The 21748-nt window shown below is 40.9% G+C and overlaps 1 protein-coding gene across 9 annotated transcripts in view; it reads left to right on the top strand.

Annotated features, from left to right (window-relative positions):
- Nucleotides 1-21748, top strand: part of AGTPBP1 (ATP/GTP binding carboxypeptidase 1) — a 74287-nt gene that overhangs the window by 1354 nt on the left and 51185 nt on the right. For 7 of the 9 annotated variants that reach the window (XR_011050056.1, XM_068422768.1, XM_068422771.1 and 4 more), the window contains exons 2-5: nt 8655-8786; nt 9799-9869; nt 20786-20913; nt 21482-21549. Coding sequence is in view for 8 of the 9 variants with exons in the window: in XM_068422768.1 (XP_068278869.1) it covers nt 9838-9869; nt 20786-20913; nt 21482-21549 (228 nt within the window). In the remaining variant the exon portion in view is untranslated. Of the gene's footprint in view, nt 1-8476; nt 8548-8654; nt 8787-9798; nt 9870-20785; nt 20914-21481; nt 21550-21748 lie in introns of those variants that run through there. The other 2 variants (XM_068422770.1, XM_068422773.1) reach the window with 2 other exon arrangements.

Raw genomic sequence — 21748 nt, 5'->3', positions numbered from 1 at the left:
CAGTGTGTATTTCGCTGCTGCATATAATGATGGCTGACAGGATGGTGCTGATGGGATAGCCCCATCTTCTGGTTAATCCTTCAGTGAAATCATATTTGTGACCTAAGTGTTTTTCTGGAAATTATACCTCATGATGTGCTTTGTGAGTGCAAGTGCAAGTCTGTGTTGGAATATCTTTTTATTTTTTGGGCTGGGGAGTGGCAAGATAACCTCCTTTTCTAGAGACCTTCCTATTTAATGTCAAGATAATTTTATCGCATGCCTTTATTTCAGCAGAACAAATTTTTATTGTTAGTTTCTGATGTCTCAGTTCACTACTGTCGGGTTTTTTTTAATGCCAGCATAAACTAAGGGAAGTACATTTTTTTTGAAAGCTTCGTACAGATAAGTTTCTCCTTTTATTTTTTTCAAAAAGGAAAGGAAGGATCCCAAACCAAGGAGCAGTCTTAGTGTATGAAGTGATACCTGATCTATGTTTGTGTGAAGTGATACCTTATCTCAGGCTCAGCTTTCAGTTCAGGTTTTGGAGATGGCAGTGCTCGTACTGAAGTTTTCATATTCAACAAATTCACAAATTGTCTTCCAGATGGAAGCTTTTGAACTTGAAAAATGTTGTTTTGGTAGCACACAATCAGCTGATTTATACTAGTTAGCTTACTGCTGCTGAGAGCAACTTCAGTGAAATTATGCATGAGAAGCTACAATTAGAGAAAACTCAGGAGAAGACTCTCTGAAGTCCTCTTGGCTTATAGGAGGAGCTTGCTATTTCACCTCATGTTTAGTTTTTAGTCTAGGGAAGACATTCAGTTTGTCACTCAACAACTTGTCGGCAATGTATCTTATGATTAGAGACTTTGCAGTCTTTAAAATCCATGGTGATACTCTGCTGGACGTGTCTGGGAACCACCTGTTTTTTGGCTCTTGATATGTTGGTTGAAACTTCTCCTTGAATTCCAGTATCTGTGAGCTGCTTGCTCTTAGGAGGCTGATCCTGTGATATGGATTGCTAATGTCCAAAAGAACTGAATGCTGCTCTAGTCACCCTGGCCCTGGTGTATAACTGCAGTAATTGAAGTGTTTGAACTGCTTAAACAACTTAGAGCAGAAGTCAGGTTTCTTGGAGTGAGTGTGAGAGTGCTGAACAAGGCAGCTGCTTGGATGAGCGCTTAGGAGTGATTTGTAATGGCAGTGTATCTCTGGGTATGTTTTTAAGCCCTGCCGCTATCCACAGTTTAACTGTCCAATATCCTGTGCTAAACATCAAGGAGATTATGGACTGTTCAGTGTGTCCTGGATAGATGGACGAGTCAGTATGGTTTACATTTGGAAATACAGTTTTGTTACAGTTAAACATAGAAGGACTGGCAGTAGCGGGGAGGAGGGAAGCACCCAAACATCCTTCCTTTCTTTTGCAACAGCTGCAGAGATGAAGGTCCTGAAACTGTCATCCTAAAAGCTTAATACATTAAAAGGCACATACACATTTTCAACATCTTTAAAAAACATTACAGTTTATGAGAAGCAGGATGTCCAGAGTTTTGCATACTGGAAGCAATTAAAACAGTATTACCTACCTCAAGTATAATTCATAAGCTAAATGGTACAAATCAAGGTTTTGAAAGTGAGAATGGTTGCTGAGAGTTTTATAGATTGTGAGATGATTGTGTTTCTGCTTAGTAATGGGGTCGAAGGGCTGGACGTATATTTGAGTAAATAAATCTGCAACATGGAGCCACAGATATTTTTTCTTTTCTTTTTTTTTCTTCTGAATTGAAACTAGGCTTGACAGTTTGCTTTAACTCAGCTGGTGAACTAGTAAGTTTAGATGTTTGGGTTGATTTCTTTACAGACTGACCTTAGCCATCAAGACAGTGTAAGCCAAAGGAGCAGTCGCTGGATTAGATGCTGGAAAGGACTTCTGACATTTAGCACTGTATCAATGAAGCATTTCCAAGAGCTGGGGAAAGTTACTGCGTTTCCAGTTCTTGTTCAGTTTTTGGTGTAGGGAAATGCTTAGTTTCTGGTATGGTTGTCCTTTCCCTCCTGCCTGTTTTTATTGCCGCTCTCTCCCTCCCTGTGCCATTCACCTTCTACCTGATGCTATCTGGTTATGCTATCTGGGCAAGAAGTAGCTGACTTTTGCAATGTTCCTATCAACTTAAATCATGCAAGCTTTGAATGTGATACTCTGTGAGCCTGGTGATGGCAAGTTTGTCATGTCTTGAGGGGTAACCTTGTGCTTGCCGTGCGAGTAACTTTCTAGAAGCTTCTTTCCAGGCAAGAAATGAAGTACAGTTTTCTTACTTTGCTCTTTTCCCAATAAATGCTTTTTTTTACTTTTTTTTTTTTTTTTTTTTTTTTTTTTAAAAAGGGAATCACAGATATTTACAGCTCTTTTTGGCTACATGTATCGGATGGTTTTTACAGTTAAGTGGACTGGTGGTAATCGGCTGCATGACATAGTTGGCAAGCTGCTGTACGGGGCTTTGGTGCTTCAGTCTTTGTGAAGCTTTGTGTATGTCATTTTGAATCTCTGATTATATACTGCAGTTTATCTAGTCACATCAAAAAGTCAGCACTTTGCTATAGTGCAGCAATGGGTAAACTAATCAGCTGACTTTTTTGTTTCCTACTGTAAATATTTGTAGCAAAGTGTACCAGGAAAAGGCAGTAGCTGATTTTCAGAAGTATTTTTTCTTTGACTAGTAAAGGTTGTTAGCCTTTTCATTTTATTTTGAATTGAAAATGAGACTCTTTTCCACCAAAAACTTAAGATTTTTTTGCTACTTAGAGGAGTTGATTAGCTTTAGTCATTGGATAAAGGGATTTTTTCCTGCCATTTCCATGTACCCTTAGGTACATGATCATTTTTTGATGACACTAAAAGCTTTTTGTACTGCTACGTGTTAAAGTATTAGGAAGAGATAACTGTTTAGTGTGTACTTGAAGCTATTCTGTCCTAATTTACAATTTAAATTAATTTAAGAAACAGCTGTCCCTGGAAATTGTCTCTCTCTGGGCTATTGGCTAGGACTTTAATTCCTACGAGACTTCCACAAAGTAAGATTAGGGATGGGGTGGGAAGTCTATGTGTTTGTTTCCCAGTGCTTGTAGAAGAAGGTTCAGGAACTGGGCTAGGAATAGGCAACTTCAGAAAACAGATTTTCACTGCCATGTTTGTTATAACTCTTTATATATATATGGGTTCTGTTTACTAGATTGTGGTTGAGTACGGTACAGGATTTGCCAACTTCAATCTTAGTTGTGAAGCTTGAAGGATTTCCTCATGTTTTCAATCACTAGAATTTAAAGTTGGATTATAGATAACCAAAACCTTTATATATTGTACCGTGGATTGAGCTTTCAGGATACAAAGCAGTTTGTACAAGTAACTGTGGCATCTCAAAATAGTTGGTGAGAATTTTAATGTAACATTAGCTCTCTTGTTTTTATTAAGGAAATTGTTCGCATCTGATAACTTTGCTAGTTTGTATGGCTTTAAAATAGAAGTGTTTTCTGTCAAAAAAAAAAATTTTTCAAAAAAATACTTGTAGGAGTTGTCACTTTGTTTACCAATTCAGTACCCCAAGTGTCATGTGTGAATGAGTAAATGATTAAATGGCCAGAGGGGTTATTTAAGGTGTGATTTCTAAGCCTTTTGCAAAGTGGCAGTCCTCCTTATGGTGCAAGAGGATGAGACGATGGATATACAGCACCACTGTATTATAATAGCAGTGGCCAGTTCTTACTGCTGCCAAAGGAAGAGCGCTATGCTGTCCTGGTGAATGTTTCTTGTGTAATCTCAAGTAACACATTGCCGTTTTCCATATTGTGCAGGAATATTTGTGGGGTTTTGCCGTATTTAGGATGCTGGTTATCACAGTGTTAACTTGCTCTCTACAAGCATTCTGAGTAGTTTACTTTTTGGTACTGAGGTGGTGACTCTTGCTCTTACATATTACTCCTTAGCCTAAATTTTCAACGCAGGGCCTATTCCTACAAGTGTAGATTTACTTAGGTAAATAGTCTGTTCCTGCAAACAATTTACTTTTATGTTTGAAAAAGTAAACCACAAGTAGTATTTTGGAATTAAGATTGCCTAGAGCACAAAGAATGCAGTGGTCTTTTTATACAGTTGTGTTTAAACAGACTTTTCAGTGTCTTGAAAAAAGAGTATTTCGACCTATGAACAGCTTCTGAGACTTCAGAGTATGTGAAATGACGTACAGCCAGTTTGCTTCTGGTTTAATCTGTGCTGGGACTGACGGGACTCACGTTTTCTTCCGTGAAATGTAGAAGTGTGTTTCAGAAGCATAGCCCAGAATACAATCACCTGATGTAGTGGAATGTTTTGATTTAGCCTTTTTCCTGCCTACCATTTATGAAATTTTAAATCATTACACATTTTCTCAATTCATACCTAGGGTTACTCTATTTATTTTTTAAATTAATTGCTTTTTGACACAATTCTGCCCTTCGAACTTTTGTATTCGTTCCTTTTTTGCATACCAGGTTTTTTCTTTTTCATACTGTAGCATTTACAAAGATTTTGCTCAGCTACTTGCCTCCACTGTCTGAGAAATAAGTACGCAGAAAAGAAATAACTTATTTGCTGTGTACTTGTTCATGGTGACTTCTTTTTAACCTTTCAAATCAATAGCTCCATCATAAGCATAAGTGAAGTCTGAGCTCTGGCTTTGAAAATACTTTGAGTTGTGCCTAGCTTTGAATACAAAGCAAAACATGGAAATATATTTGGATTAACAGTCTTACAGGTTTTGTAGACTTATGCTAGATATACACAATAAAACTGAAGCTTTGTTTTGTCTCTTCGTTAATATGATTTGATATGTGGATTTTGCAACTCATTTATTATAATAAAATATATTTTAATATGTAGTGAACAGACTCGAAAAATAGGCACTTCTTTTTAGATAGAGTATATTAGTTAAGAAAATTAGTTTCTGGAAAATAAAACCACAGAAAATAGAATATACTGCAAGTAGAACAGGTTTAATAGTATCAATAAACCGTGAATATCCATACTTGTTTTTGATTTTTCTAGTTTCATTTGATGAAAAGAACTGTTGTCTTTGGAATGTAGTTACAAAGTACTTTGCAGGGAAGTCCTAGCGTTAACCAAGGTAAATTTCAAAGTCTTTGGGTTTTTTAAGAAGTTTATTTTCTGTTTTGTTTGGTTTTTTTTTTTTTTTCTAGTTTGTGGCCATGGTGGGGGGGGGGGTGGGTTTTTTTGATTTTTTTTTTTTTTTTTTTTTTTTTGAGGGGGAGGTGATTAAGAAAAGAAAATACAAAGATACTGTAATTTTTTTAGTTACAGTTATCTTTCCAAGATAGGCATGTACCATGTTAAAGTGTTCTGGTCAATTGAAGCATGTGAATTCTGTTTATGTAAACTCAGAATGTCTTCCAGCTTCAGTAGAAGACAGATTATCTTTCTTTTCCCTAAGAGAGAGTTCTAATAGCAGTTTTAGCATGAAAACTCTTTTTTTCAGCCTCCATGGTCTTGGGAGGTAGGCTTTATCTGGCATACTCTGTACATGTTGCTTCTGAGCACCTCTGTTTTTGTGGCAGAGTCATTTTGCCCTGTCTGACTAGTACTGCTCACTCATTAGCTTACCAGACACTGAAGGATTTGTCTTCCATAGCAGTTGTTTGGAAACATACTTTTTGGGGAGATTTTCCATTGCAATAAAATGGCCTTGATGGCAGGACAGTCTGGTATAGTTCCTAAATATAGGTATGTATTTTAAATGTATGTTTAAAAAACTTCCAGTTTCAGTGAAAAAGAAAATAAAACAGCAACCAGGAAAGCAAAGCTGCTGTTGGTTAAAATAAAAGTTTGGGGCCTCAGACGTGAGGTTACTTGTGTTTGACATGATAATTTCTTTCAGATGTGATGTTATCAAAATGACAACGAAAGTGCTCAGCATTGACATATTGTAATGGTGACTATACAGTTTATCTTACTATGATTATAAGTTAGAGTAAGGATTGGAGTTTGGTTTTGTGTCTGCCTTCTTTACTGTCCATTAGTGATTAATGGGAGATAAAAGGGAAAACAATTTACAGTGAATACACTTAACTGCAGTGAACTGTGCATTACTGTACTGGGTTTAATTGGATTTGTTCAGTTTTAGTTAAAGATGTCTGTTCAGAGCATGTAGAAATTCCACCTGGATGGCTTGCAATGAATAAAGGGTGTACTCACATTCCCCTGAAACACACACATCAGTTTAAGTATCAGAATCTTAAAGAAGATGCAAGAAGAGCTATGTATTTGGTTAGTAGCATTTACTTTTTTTAATTCCCTCTTTCCATTATTACGTAGATGATGGAGAGTAAATTTGATGATTAGGTGGCTTTCTACTGTGGTATGAAGTTTCTGATATTTGCGTGAAAATTAAAAAGGATTACTCTAAGACAGCAGACCAAAAAGGGAAGGGGGACAGGCACTGGCCTGATTTTAGTGAAGGGGACTTTTATTTATTTGCTTATTTTTTGAAACAGGTGGCATTTTAGATTTCTCTTTGCTCAAAGCAGCAGATTTAGTGTCAGAAAAGTAAATGAATGCCTAAAATGGGAATGAGACACTCCTTTCTGGAAGAATGAGGAGCCGGTTCTGACTGTGCATCAGATACAGATTGGTGAGATCAAGGGAAAAGAGGGTTTTGTTTGGTGTCCCTAGTGAAGAGTTTGGACAGGAAACATCACAAATACTTGTGCAATCTGCAGGGGCTGCGGTAAGGAAGGAAACCTCAAACCTGGCAGCCGGCAAAAAAAAGCCAAATCTGAAAGTTTCTTCATCCACATGAGAAGAACTGGGGCTGAGGCTGTTTATAAAAGAGGATAGGAACATCTCTATTCTGTGACCCTGATCATAATGCCTTTATGTTTTCTTGCGGAAGCCCTGAGGTCCAGTCACCTGTGCTAGCAGAATGGTGTTAGTGTCGAGCATTAAGAGCACAGTACCAGAATTACTAATTCCCCTTTTCACCCCCCATGTGTGTTGCTAGTTAACTTGTGTCAGTAAAATTTTCTCTGAATCCTGTTACAGTGTCTGACCAGAATTACTCCTGGCTTGGAGAGGCTGAGCATCTTGGTGTTCTTCTAATGCATGTAAATCAACTTAGTATTCAGGAAGATGGTGTCCTTACGAGTCCTCTGTAGTCTAACAGGCACTCCCAGTAATGGCTAATAGACATGCCTGAATGTGAGGTCTGAATGAAATGGTGCCAGTTTGTTTCTTTAGCTATTGTTCTGAGCAAAAGAAAATAGCTTTGTGATAGTCTTCACCATTTTGTGCAGTAGCTTTGTGGTTAGAGTATTTATCCAAGAAGTAGGAGTCTGGGTTCTGTGTTATTCTGTTACATTTCAGCACGTGCCAAAACTTACGTGAAAGGTAGATATTACGGGGGTATCCTCCACCCTTTTGCATGAGCTTTGCCAGTGAGCGGCAAAGTTTCATAAGGCTGAAAAGATGGATCAGCAGAGAAGGTGAGTCAGTGGCTCACTGACGAAGAATTAACCCAGGAGGGAGGCAAATACAGGTCACGTAAGGCATGTCTTTGTTTTTCTGTGGAAAAAGGAAAAGGTGACAATTATATATAACTTCTTGCAGTCCATTTAATTTATGTTGGTGTTGGTAGGATTATTACCAGTGCAGCTTTCTCACTTGGAACTTCACCTGTTTGGACAAATTTCCTATGAAGAAGCTGCTTGTTTGCCCTGTGCGGGTTGGAGGATGGAGGAGATAATGTTCCACAGACCAAGTGAAAAGGCAGGGGGAGGTTGTGTAGAATCCAGCATATATCAGCTTGAAGTTTAACTAGTCAGCATTCCCTGCTCTCCTCTGTTCCGCTCCAACTTGAGGCTTTCTTTTTTTTTTAATTGTTCTTGTTGGCCTTTTAAATGCAGAAGAACTGATGCTAGTTTACCCTCTGCTCTGTTACCACTGGCAGGCAGGTGGCATTAAATGTGTTTTAAAACTACGTTTAAACTGAGACTCATGCACCTTCTGCCTTTACCTATCAATCCTTTATTCAAAATAAGCATAATGTTAAAAGTTTTTAAAATAGTTTGGAAGTGGCTTTTTTGTGTCACCTAGTAAAATGTTAGAGAGATTTTGTTACTTTAGTATGCGTAGATGTTCCACAACTCTCTGGATTGCTGATACATGCATTTCTATAGCTTTTATTTTTCTCTCTGCTTCTTCTCACTGTGTTTTTGCAGAGGTTCTTGTGCTTTTTCTTATCTGCTTGTCTTTTTCCCCTTGACCTGGAACATTTGCACATTAGTGCTTACTGAAATACTTCGTAGTGAATTTAGAGTGAAACAAATTAAGACTTTGCAGTTCAAGATAGTTCAGCTCTGTAGCTGGCTCCACTTGTACAGCAGTTCAGTACACTATATTATGTAGACACTATTGGCACTGGCAGACTGTTCATCATCTGTCTGACAGCGGGTCAACGCTGCGAGCAAAACGGCACTTGGCTACTTGAATTCAAGAATCTAATATTTTTCCCCCCAGTAAGACTTGCAGCCTATTTTGAATAATCCAGACCTTACAGTTTGTGAAATTGTCTGCATTGTGGTGGACACAGCTATTCTCTTGTAACTATTCATTTTCTTTAAAGGAAGCCAAGATAGTTTACACTTGAAGGGTACTTGGACAAATCTAAGACACCTGTTAACTTGAGTCAAGCTGGAATTCTTGTGAAAAGCTAAGCATTTGCTTCCTGGCTGCTGGGAAAAGATTCTGCTTTCAGGTAAGTCTGGAAATAAGCTTGCTTCATACTTCATCTGCTTTAGGCTTTTAGCAAGTGCAGAGTGGTATTTACCAGTAATAAAAATGTGATTATTATGTGTGCTGAATAAGAAGGATTTTGAGAAGTCTTACAAATTTCTCTGGCGGGGGCGGAGGGGGGCACGGGCTGTGTGTGTGTATGCTTGACTGAATTTCTTGCCTGCATTTCCCAAGACAACAAATGCTTTATCTTCTTCATTCTCACCACCCATATCTTTGAACATCCCTTTTTCACTTTACTCTGTCTTCTACCTTAAAACTAACCACTGTGCCCTTTGAGGACACTTTTTTTTTCACAGTGGGAACATTTATCATTCATATTAGATCTCAAATGGAAGTACTGAGGTTCAGTTAATGGTCCTGTAGACTGCAACCTTAATTGCTTGGAGGCACTGTTTGAGGAAGCGTGTACCCTGAGGACACTATGTCCTTAAAAGGATAGGAAAATTGAGTCCTTAGCATGATATGGTTTCTGTCCAAGAAATGTATTCAGGTCTTGCTTAAATAAGAACACCAAACACTCTGTATTTCTCACTGTGCCTCTAGTCCTAGTTATCCTATAGATACATGAAATGGCACTCAGAAACAAGTGTGTTGTGGCATCTCACAACATTGTCAAGGAAGTTTAAAGAAGTATATTTACTGGCTTCAGCAAAAGCTTTGTGTGATAAAATACTGTCATGAACATGAAAATATTGTCAGTTAAGTAACTGATACAAATTTCTCTTTTATTATAATCAAACACTCTGAACTTGATAGGACTGAATTATAATGCAGAACCATACTCCATACTTTCATTGTAATAGTTTATTTTAAAAGCTGGATCAAGTAGATTAAAGAGAGAAGAGCTTGTGACAGTGTGGAGAAGTGCAATCAGTGCTAATTAACTTATTTAACGTTTCTATATGGTGGTAGCATTTCATCATTAAAGAACAAAAGGTGTTGCTAATTTGTGGTTGTTTAATGTCTTCCAGGTTATCAGAGATGGTGATTTGAAGAATCAGGTTTCCAATATGAACAAAGTAAAAGCATCATCTGAAAAAAGGTAAATTTAAAACTATAGTGACTTCTCAACATCAAGCTATTTGAGATTTGTGAAAAAGCAGTCTTTACCTTAATAGTAAGATAAACAAAATATACGTTTTGGATCCCTAGTGAGAATGTGTACGTTGGTGTCCTGAAACACTGAGGGATTCAATATTGCTTAGCATGAAGTAGCTTCACATTTAATAAATAACTTCTTAAATTTACAATTTTCAGTTAGTTAGATGTGTTCAAATATAAAATATACCTTAAATTTCATCGAAACAATTCTCAATTAATTTAATCATTTCATGCAAATATTGGCAAAACATAAAATGATTTCTACTGAAGGAATTAAGGGACAAGTTTCTAATACTGAATAAGAGCCATGAATTTGTCATAAGATGTACGTCATTCTCCAACAATCCTACAATCCAACACACAGCTAGGACAAACAAGAGTGAGATTACAGAAGATTTCAAGAGTTGAAAAGTTGTGTTTGTTTTTTTCATGATATCTTATTTTAGCAAATATTTTAAAAACTTATGAGATCAGCTAGCACAGGTTAAACCACCTTGTTAAATTAAACCATCTAATCAGATTTTTAAAAAATCATCTAAAGGCAGCAAAATAGGGAATTTTGGCTTCTGTCTTAGTTCTCTGAAATACCGATTACTTCCTAAATGAGTGGATGAATTTACATGAGGATATGCTCTGCTGTGGATTAATTTTATATCTTGGGATGGATTTAAAATTTGAACGTAAATGCTTGCATGTAGAATCGTCTTTGCTTTTGCTGATTTTAACAGTGGAACGGCTTAATCTCAGAGACTGGTTGTTCCTGTTTGTGTGAGAAATGGATCAAAAGAAATAGTAAAGTAACTATTATGTTTTCTACTTACGGTATCTTAGTTCCTTAGGCATTATGATAAGCAAAGTCAAACTCTTGGTCAGCAATGGATATTCTTGGAAATACTACTAATAAAGTACATAAAGTATACAATCACAAAGAATATTAGATTTTTGCAGAGCAGCTACTTAAGTGCTATTTATTCTTCTTTAGTTATTGAGTTAAAATGAAAGTTTCCGTCCCTGCAATTCAAAACAGTTGTTCCCTAAGTCATGAATAAATTATGGTGGATTTGTTGTACAGAGATAGCTGTGAACTAAATAGATGTATCAGCTCTCTAAAGATTATGTGGTAACTGTGGAAGTGGTTGAGAAAGAAAAATTGGAAATGGTTTGCATTGGAATAAAATGAAAACAAGCTCATGAGAAGCCTACCTACTTTAAAATAGTTTTTTAAAGGCTCACTGTAACATGCTGAAACACAGAAGACCTGTTTGCTGTGGGGAAGGAAGACACTCCCTGATACATCAGTGTGCTGGCCGACTGCAAACAGCAGTTTCAGAGGAAGTAGGTACAGTTGGGAAACAACGTTTCTGATGGCTTTCATTTGACTGTTATCTTTTGGAAGGCGTCTTGCAAGATGAATAGCTGAAAGCCATTGTAAGATAACTGAATTTTTATAAGCTGCCATGGGAGCCATTAGAGTTATCTTTCTCAATGTGAGCAGACACCTAGAAAAGTGTATTGCTGTGTTTTAGTATTTGCATAGAGAAAAGTAGTGTACAGTGAGTAGTGGACAGTTGTAAATCTATTACTTCTTCATAATCAGAGTAAGAATGCTTAAACCTTTTGGGATTTGGTGGGACTGGAAGAAATGCCCCTGCAGTGAGGGAACTTTCCTTGAGAAGGTGTTTTCTTTCGAATGTGAACTGCTGCAGTCCTCTGTTCCTCACTGTCTGGGCAGTTGCTTCCTCTGTATCTACTCATAGCTTTCCTAACCAGAGAAGAAGGAAATCCGCAAAGCTGTCTGGTTAGATGGAGTCACGCTGTATGCTTTGGCAACAGTTGAGATGACAGCAAGCTTGTTCATGCTTCCTTTCTGCTAGTAAGATGGTGGTGTGAGGAGCGTTTTGAGCTGCGGCATTTGAATGTGGGATGGAGAAAGGGTTTCCTGCCTACGGAGACATGCAGTGTATAGGATCAAATAAGCCTGGTAAACTTCACCTCATGCTTAAAGAAAGTTTAAATCCATCCCAGAATAATAATTATCAGTTTTCTTCAGAACTCACGAGATTTGCATTAAGTAGTGAAAGACAGAGATGGCAAACCTAGTGGTTGTGTCTGTGGGAGTCAGGGAGCCAAAACCGAGTAGCTATAGATCAGCCATCTTCTCTTCTTTGCACAGGAGGATCCTGTAAGAACTAACCAAATGGGTGAGGCTGTGAACAGCCAAACGTGGTTTAAATTGTTCTTGAAAATGCACCTGATCCTTTATGCGTGAGAGAGTAACAGGTCCCATGAGCAGGGAATTGACATTAAAATACCACATACGCGTTTAAAGCTTTACCAACATAACCATTGCATAGGATTGCCATCAGGAACCTAAGGCAAGTTCTCTATCCAAGTGCTCTGGAGCAGAACACTGACTGGATACCAGAGCAGTGGTAGTTAATCGCTGTCAGAAAGAAACGGTGCACAGTTTGTTTCTGGATGTGCTCTTTCTTCCTCTTTTTGGTTACAGTTTATGACTGAAACTATTTTGAGCTTTGACTAATGATCTGAAATAGAAGAAAGAGTTGTTTTTCAAATTTCAGACAACTTGAAGCTGGAAAGATCTGCAAAAATATTGGAGGACCAAATGATTTCAAAGTACTCTTGTGAAATGCAGAAAATGGTTAATAATGGAAATATGTGCAAGTTACCATGCTTAGAGAGGTATACCACTGGAACAGATAAAGGGACAGTCACATTGGTAGTGAGGAGAGCCAGAAATAGAAAGATTAAACTACAGAGATAAAGACTTTCAAATGAAGGGTTACAAAGTGTTAGAATGAAGTTGTCTTTGGTTATTGAATCACCATTTTTGCAAGCTGTTAAGAACTGGTTGGGCATGTCTGTCACGAAGAGCAGCTGTGGTGTTCATCCAGGTCTAAAGCGAATAGTTTAGATGGCCTTATGAAGTTTCTTCTGATGCTTCTTAGTCATGATTTTTATAACTAAAGTTAGTGGAGACTCTTAACAGTGATACAGAATGCTCCTGTGAGAAGCCTTTAGAATGGGTGGGGTGAAAAATGTCTCTTTTAGTAACAAGAAGGGTTCTTCACATTGTGGGAAAACAAGTCTTCTATGAAAGGCTGGCCGCAGTGTTCAGGGTATTCTTGTGAGGTTCTGCAATGTCAGCAGCTTAAGAGGAAATCTCGCTCTGACAGGACACAGTTTTTATTGTGTCATTCTGACTATTTCCTTGGTTTACCTAGATGTTGGATTAAAAAGACTGAATTCCATGGTGCCTCTCTGGTTTGGAGAGCTGTCTTCTAGATTTGGATCCTGAATGGTTTGTTGATCAAAACATAAGTATTTGCGTTAAAATTATCTGAAAGAGTCCCATTCCAAATTTGGCTTGCGTTTTGTTCTTATGTCAAATGGGTTGTCACAGCAGTATTATGTACAGGTGCAGAGTCAGTCAGGCTGACTGCCATAATTCCTGTCCTACAGCCTTTTTGATTTACCATGCAGACATTGGAAGTTGTCACAGTATCATAACCACTATGTATATTGGTGTAGAATATTAATAAATAAGAGTACAATTTCTGTTTTGAGAAGAAAACAAAAATCATAGCTAAGAGGAAATCAGGACTTCAGCATAGACTCTGGGCTGGTGTTATTTAAGAACACTTTATTGAGTGTGCTGAAGAAGTGAAGTTTATTTGGCTGTATTTCTGTTGGAAGACTTCTTGCAAGGTGAATAGCTTAAAACCATTCTAAAGATATCTCTTTATCTGCTACAATGAGTGCTCATTGCTCTTGATAGAAACTCTGGCCCCAGGAGGAGACTGTATCTCTAAATCTTAGGACTTAAATTGTTATACCACCCAGCAGTGAGAATGACTTACCCTTCCTAAACCTTTTAATATAACATCTCCGTACTTACTAAAAGCTTTAGATTGTAGCTTTCTGTACATGGTATATTACTCCCATGAGCCAGTGTTGCTTGAGTTGTTGCGGTTTCCGTGCTCTGGGCCACTGGAGCAGCAGCGCCGAGTCGCATCAGGACCCGGAAGTTCCCGGCAACGAATCAGGAGAGGAGGGGGCATAGCCGGAGGCACCGCGGGAGATTTAAACGCGGTGAAACCATAACAAACAGTCAGTTGGCAGCAGCGGCGGTGACTGAGGTGAGTGCGGGGCGAGGGCGAGATCGGGCTGTACCGGGCGGTTTCCATGCTCTGGACCACCGGAGCAGCAGCCCCGAGTTGCGTCAGGACCCGGAAGTTCCCGGCAACGAATCAAGAGAGGAGAGGGCGTAGCACCACCCCCTGTGATCGGGAGATAAGAAGCCTCTAGTCTTCTAGAGAAGAAGACTAGTCTCTAGTTCTTCTCTAGTCTTCTAGAGAAGAAGACTAGTCCCTGCCCAGAGGGTACAGGGGGAGTCAGCAGTGACTGTGTGAGTCAGCAGTGATTGTGTGAGTCCCGGGGTGGGGAGGCCACAGCCATTTGCAGCTCTTTGGGCAGGGCGCTGACTCTCTCCCAGTGCACAAGGTGAGGAAGGCGCCAAGGAGCTGTGAACCTTCTGCTGTCAGTCGGCAGCAGTGGCAGCAGCGACAGCGACTGAGGTGAGAGCGGGGCGAGGGCAAGATCGGGCTGTACTGGGTGGGTTCCGTACTCAGGGCCACCGGAGCAGCAGCCCCGAGTCCCGTCCCAGGAGAGGAGGGGGCGTAGCTGGAGGCACTGTGGGAGATTTGAAGGGCCCCCTGGGGAGCGAGAGCGACCCGGAGCGTGGCGAACAGGAGCGCACAAACAGGGATGTGGAAGTTTGCCCGGCAGTTTGCGCAGGCAGGGCGAGCAGAGTAGGCGGGCAGGAAGGTATGGTTTCCACTCGGTGGGGCCCTAAGTCTCTTGCGGGTGCCAGAAAAGACATGGCAACCCAAACGGACCTGCCGCGGAAGCATGCGGAGGTGCAGGTGGCAGGCTGCAGGGAGTGCCAGAGCCTGGCTCTGACACTCGAGGGTAACGGAGACCTCACCTGTGTGAGGTGCGAACAGGTCGATGACCTGATCTCCTTGGTGGCCCAACTCAAGGAGGAGGTGGAAAGGTTAAGGAGCACAGGAGCATCCCAGGAAGAGGATGGCGGGCAGTGCTGTTCCCTGCCTGTCCTGGGGAAAACGGATGGGCCTAATGCTCCCCGGGTAGTAGAGGATCCTCTTCCTCCTCCACAAGGAGCAGGAGGAGACCTAGGGGATGGGGGGGAATGGAGGCAGGTCCTTGCTCGGGGTGGCAGGCGAATCCCATCCCGACCTTCCTCCCCTCCCCACGTCCCCCTGAAAAATAGGTATGAGGTGCTGGAGCCTGAGCGTCTTCCTCAGTGTCAGAGAGACACGAATCTAGGTGAAGGACCTTCTAAGGGGCTACTTAAACAGAAGCAACCAAGTAGGAGGGTTGCAACCAGCTCCAAAAAGGAGAAAAGAAAAGTAATTGTTATAGGCGACTCCCTGCTAAGGGGAAGGGAGGGCCCCATATGCAGGCCAGACCCGACTCACAGGGAAGTCTGCTGCCTCCCTGGGGCTCGGGTAAGGGATGTTGCCAGGAGGCTTCCTGATCTGGTGAGGCCCTCTGACTACTACCCACTATTAGTATTCGAGGTGGGTAGGGATGAGATTGAAGAGAGAAGTGCCAGGGCTATCAAAAGGGACTTCAGGGCCCTGGGGCGTTTGGTGAAGGGGGTAGGTGTGCAGGTGATATTCTCTTCAATTCCTTCGGTGTTTGGTGAAAATAGGGAAAAGACTATGAAAGTACAACAGATTAATACGTGGCCAAGAGACTGGTGCCGTAGGTGGGATTTTGGGTTCGTTGACCACGAGGCGGCTTTCATGGCACTGGGCATGCTTATGCCGGATGGGGAACACCTGAGTCAGAAGGGGAAAAGGGTTATGGCCCAGAAGTTGGCAGGGCTGATCAAGAGGTCTTTAAACTAGGTTTGATGGGGGAGGGGGATAAGACCAGGGCAACCACAAATGAACCTAGGGGTGACAGGCCTGCATCAGGGGCAAGGCCGCTAGCCCAGCTGAAGTTGCATTTACACCAATGCACGCAGTATGGGCAACAAACAGGAAGAGCTAGAAGCCACTGTAGAGCGGGAAGGCTATGATGTGGTTGCCATCACAGAAACGTGGTGGGATGACTCTCATGACTGGAGTGCTGCTATGGATGGCTATAGGCTCTTTAAGAGGGACAGGCGAAGCAGGAGAGGCGGTGGGGTAGCGCTGTATGTTAGGGAATGGTTAGACTTTGTTGAAATTGAGGAAGATGGTGAGGATGACAAGGTTGAATGTTTATGGGTGAAGATCAGGAGGAAGGTTGGCAGGGCGGACATTACGGTGGGAGTCTTGTTATAGACCACCCAGCCAGGATGAGCAGGCAGACGAGGCGTTTTACAAGCGGCTGTCAGAAGCCGCCCGGTCGCCGGCCCTTGTACTCGTGGGCGACTTCAACTTGCCGGATGTCTGCTGGAAATACAACATGGCAGAGAGGAAGCAATCTAGGAGGTTCCTCGAATGTGTGGAAGACAACTTCCTCATGCAAGTGGTAAATAAACCCACTAGAGGAGGGGCCCTGCTTGACCTGTTGTTTGTGAACAGAGAAGGACTAGTGGGAGATGTGAGGGTCGGTGGCCGTCTTGGGAATAGCGACCATGAAATGTTAGAGTTTTCGATAGTGGGGGAAGTAAGGAGGGGCAATAGCAGAACTTCTGCCTTAGATTTCCGGCAGGCAGACTTTAGCCTGTTTAAGAAGTTGGTGGACAGAGTCCCTTGGGAGTCGGTCCTGGAGGGCAAAGGAGTCCAGGAAAGCTGGATGTGCTTCAAAAGGGAATTGCTAAATATTCAGGAGCAGGCTGTCCCGGTGTGTAGGAAGACAAGCTGTCGGGGAAAAAGACCAGCCTGGTTAAACAGAGAACTTAGGCTAGAACTTAAGGAAAAAAAGAGAGCCTATTTGCTCTGGAAGAAGGGTCGGGTAACTTGCGAGGTCTATAGGGACATGGCCAGGTCATGTAGGGAGAAGATAGAAGGGCCAAAGCTCAGTTAGAGCTTGATTTGGCTGCTACGGTCAAAGATAACAAAAAAAGCTTTTACAAATACATCAACAGCAAAAGGAGGGTCAAGGAGAGCCTCCACTACTTGCTGAATGAGGAGGGTAATGTAGTGTCAGGGGATGAGGAAAAGGCAGAGGTGCTCAATGGCTTCTTTGCCTTGGTCTTTAATGTCAGGACCGGTTGTCCTCAGGAGACTCGGCCCCCAGAGCCTGAAGTTAGGGACAGGGGGCTGTGGGAACCCCCCGTAATCCAGGAGGAGACAGTTAGTGACCTGCTGTGCCAGTTGGACACCCACAAGGCTATGGGCCCGGATGCGATTCACCCCAGAGTAATGAAGGAACTGGCAAATGAACTTGCCAAACCACTCTCTATTATTTACCGGCAGTCCTGGTTAACTGGAGAAGTTCCAGCTGACTGGAAATTAGCAAATGTAACGCCCATCTACAAGAAGGGCCAGAAGGATGATCCAGGGAACTATAGGCCTGTCAGCCTGACCTCGGTGCCAGGCAAGGTAATGGAACAGATCATCCTGAGTGCCATTACACGGCACATGCAGGACAATCGGGGCCAGGCAACATGGATTCATGAAAGGCAGGTCCTGCTTGACCAACCTGGTCTCCTTCTATGACCAAGTGACCCGCTTAGTAGATGAGGGCAGGGCTGTGGATGTAGTCTATCTAGACTTCAGCAAGGCGTTCGACACTGTCTCCCACAGCATCCTCCTAGACAAACTGGCTGCCCGGGGCTTGGATGGGTGGACTCTTCGATGGGTTAAAAACTGGCTGGATGGCCGAGCCCAGAGAGTGGTGGTGAACGGGGCAAAGTCCAAGTGGCGACCGGTCACTAGCAGTGTTCCCCAGGGCTCAGTTCTGGGGCCGGTGCTGTTTAATATCTTTATAGATGATCTAGATGTAGGGATTGAATGCACCCTCAGCAAATTTGCAGATGGCACCAAGCTGGGTGGGAGTGTTGATCTGCTGGAGGGTAGGAAGGCCCTACAGAGGCATCTGGACAGGTTAGCTAGATGGGCCGAGACCAACGGCATGAGGTTCAACAAGAACAAGTGCCAGGTCTTACACTTTGGCCACAACAAGCCCATGCAGCGCTACAGGCTGGGGGAAGAGTGGTTAGAAAGCGGCTCAGCCTGGGGGTGCTGATCGACAGCCAGCTCAACATGATCCAGCAGTGTGCCCAGGTGGCCAAGAAGGCCAATGGCATCCTGGCCTCTTTTAGGAATAGTGTAGCCAGCCGGCCTAGGGAAGCGATCGTCCCTCTGTACGCGGCACTGGTGAGGCCGCACCTTAAATACTGTGTCCAGTTGTGGGCCCCTCACTTCAAGAAAGATGTTGAGGTGTTGGAGTGAGTCCAGAGGAGGGCGACCAAGCTGGGTAAGGGTCTGGAGGGTCTGACCTACGAGGAACAGCTGAGGGAGCTGGGGTTGTTTAGCCTGGAGAAGAGGAGGCTCCGAGGTGACCTTATTGCCATCTACAACTACCTGAAGGGAGGTTGTAGCGGAGTGGGAGTCAGCCTCTTCTCCCGGGCAACTAGCGATAGGACAAGAGGACACAGCCTCAAGCTTCGCCAGGGGAGGTTCAGGTTGGACATTAGGAAGAATTTCTTCTCAGAAAGGGTTATTATTAGACATTGGAATGGGCTGCCCAGGGAGGTGGTGGAGTCACCATCTCTGGATGTGTTTAAGAAAAGACTGGACATGGCACTTAGTGCCATGGTCTAGTTGACATGGTGGTGTCAGGGCAACAGTTGGACTCGATGATCCCTGAGGTCTCTTCCAACCTGGTTGATTCTGTGATTCTGTGAGTTTTGCAGGCTGCAGCATTCAAAAATCAGGTTTGCTCTGAAATTTTAATACCTGTAAGTGACTTTTGTCTTTGTGAAAACTTGTATTTTACTTTTTTGTGTTTGTTCTTAAGGATCATCTTTGCTTTCTTGGGCTGTTTCCAGCTTTCAGGCTACATTTATTTCATACACCGCAATGGAAATTTTATATATAGATGTATATATATGCACACACAAATTGAAGCAGCAGTTCTCTTACACATTGGCTTATATGTGCGTTGGCTGGACTCTTACTTGTTTTGATTGTGGAGCTGATGAGGATAACATCCTTTGGAAGTTTGTCCATTTGTATACCAGATCAACAGAGCTTGTGGATTTCATTAAAATCTTGTGTTTATTTTGGAGTATTTAAAGTTCAGTGGATAAATGGAGGAATAGAAATAAACAAAACAAAGCTTATGCAAATAACAGCTTTATACTGTTCAACCTGGTTTTGGATGATGAGAAAGGGTTGGAGGGATTATGCTTTACTTATATAAGGAAAGTAATATTTCAGCAACCAAGACAGATTTATTTTAGATCAAAAAATACTATAAAATCAAAGTCTAGCAAATAACTGAGAAGGTGATATACTTACTTCACAATATAAAATTATTTTGATTTAAGATCTATGATTAGTATAACCATTTCTTATTACTCATGTTAACAGCTTGTATCATCTATAATGTGAAATTGTTTTTTTGGTTATGCTTCGTATTTAGATGTCAGTGTTGAAAAATGGAAGTGGTGGAAGCAGTTTCTTTAGCAGCTGTTTCACAGCTTTCACAGCAGTACAACATTTGCCATCAGCTGCCTTTTTTCCTTGATTTTAACATTTTTGTCCACATATAAACTAATTATTTTAGCAGAGTTAACTGTAAATGTGAAACCTTTTCACAGATGTAAAATACAAATCAGGGAGTAATAATTCCTCATTGTTATAAACAAAACTGACAGTAATTATAAAGCTAATGTTATATACTTTAGTTTCATTGCAAATTGACAGAACAGTATGTGTGTAAAATGAGTTATTTTTGATTATTGCAGGACTCTAATGTTACAAAAGTGAAAAGTCAAGGTAGTTAATCCTTGGAAATCATCATTTCCTGTAGTTCATTACATGACTGTAATTGAAATGTTAAACAGTTGTCTAAAAATGACTCATGTGCGAATGTGAATCTCAAAACTATTGTGAATAATTGTTATGATCTAAAACCGGAGAGCAAATAAAACCATTTCTAGACTGACTCTATTTTGAATACTATAAATATTTACATTCATTCTTTCTTGGTCATCTACCTATCTGTATGAATGCCTGGTTTGAAATTGTTTTTTACATTAAAATACACTTTCAAGGCAATTTTATGATGTCAGGACAAAATACCTGTGTATTTTGTGTTCAAAATGAATCCAAACTCTGATGATAGCTTTGGACACCTTCCAAAGTTTTTTCTTCAAAGTGGCATTCTTTTTCTTCAGCTGGTGGGTGCTGGTTTGTTCACTTCATGGATGATAATCTCATTCGCTTCTGAAACACCAGCCTGTAAGACAAACAGTCTTTGGGACTGTTTGTAGCCAGTTTTTCCTTGAATGGCAGGTTTGATACAGTATCCTGGCACTTAACATAAACTATATTAAATATAAGTTACTCTAATTGACATAGATAAACAACATTTGTTCCTATATCTGGATTTTATTTGCTGCAATGAATTTCCCTGTTCACAGTTGCTCTTGGAGATGCTGTTAGATATAATTAGTCTGCTGCAATGCAGGCTTTGCAAAATCTGTAAATTTGCCAGAATTAAGGAGAATTAAGACTCTTTTTCAATTGAGATAAAATATGAAGGTGAATTAGCCACTCCCCTTACTCTGACATGGGATTTCTGTTGTTAGTGGGGTGTTTTTCTGATCTAGATAGAAAAATGAATGTAAAAAAATCTTTCTTGTAGTGTATCTGCCAGTTCACGGACTATGTCTCTGCTGTCACAGCTGGAAAAGATCAATTTGGACTCTGTATTAGAAGGAGACAATGCCAGATATGTTACCTCAAAGATCCTTCATCTGGTTCAGAGTCAAGGTAAATATCTAAGTTTTGTGATTTTAGTAGGTTTCCTTTTGAGCATTCCTTGTTGTATTTCTTCTTTGCTGGACTTTTCTTTCATTTTTGTTTCTGTTTGGTCAACTTGATTTTCCGTCCGTTTTTGTCACTGATTGTTGAAAACACCTGTTTAAGGCCAAGTTTGATACTACCTGGTATAGTAGTGGTTACACTCAGAGCATGTTTTGTGTTGTCAAACAGCTATAATTTAAGTAATAATTCACAGTATTTATATGTGTGTGTGTGTGTTTATATATACAAATATAGGAGAATTAGAAGTGTCTGGAAGAGAGCTTTCTTACAGATTTTTTCTTTACCTTTTTTTTTTCTAGGGCATGACAAAATTGTTGAACAAGTGAAAGCAAAAATAAGTTTTAAAATCACTTAAGTCTTTTACTTATTTTAGTTAGTTTTATATACCTATGTGCAGTTTTTAATAGGTTTTGTTATTTGCAGTGTAGATTTTCTGAGCAATCTGTATATGATCACATTTTCTTTTCTGCAAGCTAGTATATTAAAGGAAAAATGGTCTTTTTCTCACTGGCAGAAAAAACCAGGAAGGAGATGACTTCTAAGGGCTCCACTGGAATAGATGTTATCCTGTCAACCCTAGAGGTGAAACCTTTTAATCTGTGTGGTTATGGGTACATAGCAAGTTTTCAGTTTATCATTGGGTTTCATATTGCTAAATACATTGTTATTCTAGTTAGTCTCCAAAACTTGTGTAGGACTGTAATGATTGGATACGGTCTTTAAGTATCATAACGTGCTTAAGAATTTACCTCTCTTATCTTTAAGTATTCTAAGAAATTAT

This window comes from Nyctibius grandis, chromosome Z (genome assembly GCF_013368605.1).
Source record: "Nyctibius grandis isolate bNycGra1 chromosome Z, bNycGra1.pri, whole genome shotgun sequence".
NCBI lineage: Eukaryota > Metazoa > Chordata > Aves > Nyctibiiformes > Nyctibiidae > Nyctibius > Nyctibius grandis.
This window is presented reverse-complemented; position numbering and strand designations above follow the sequence as displayed.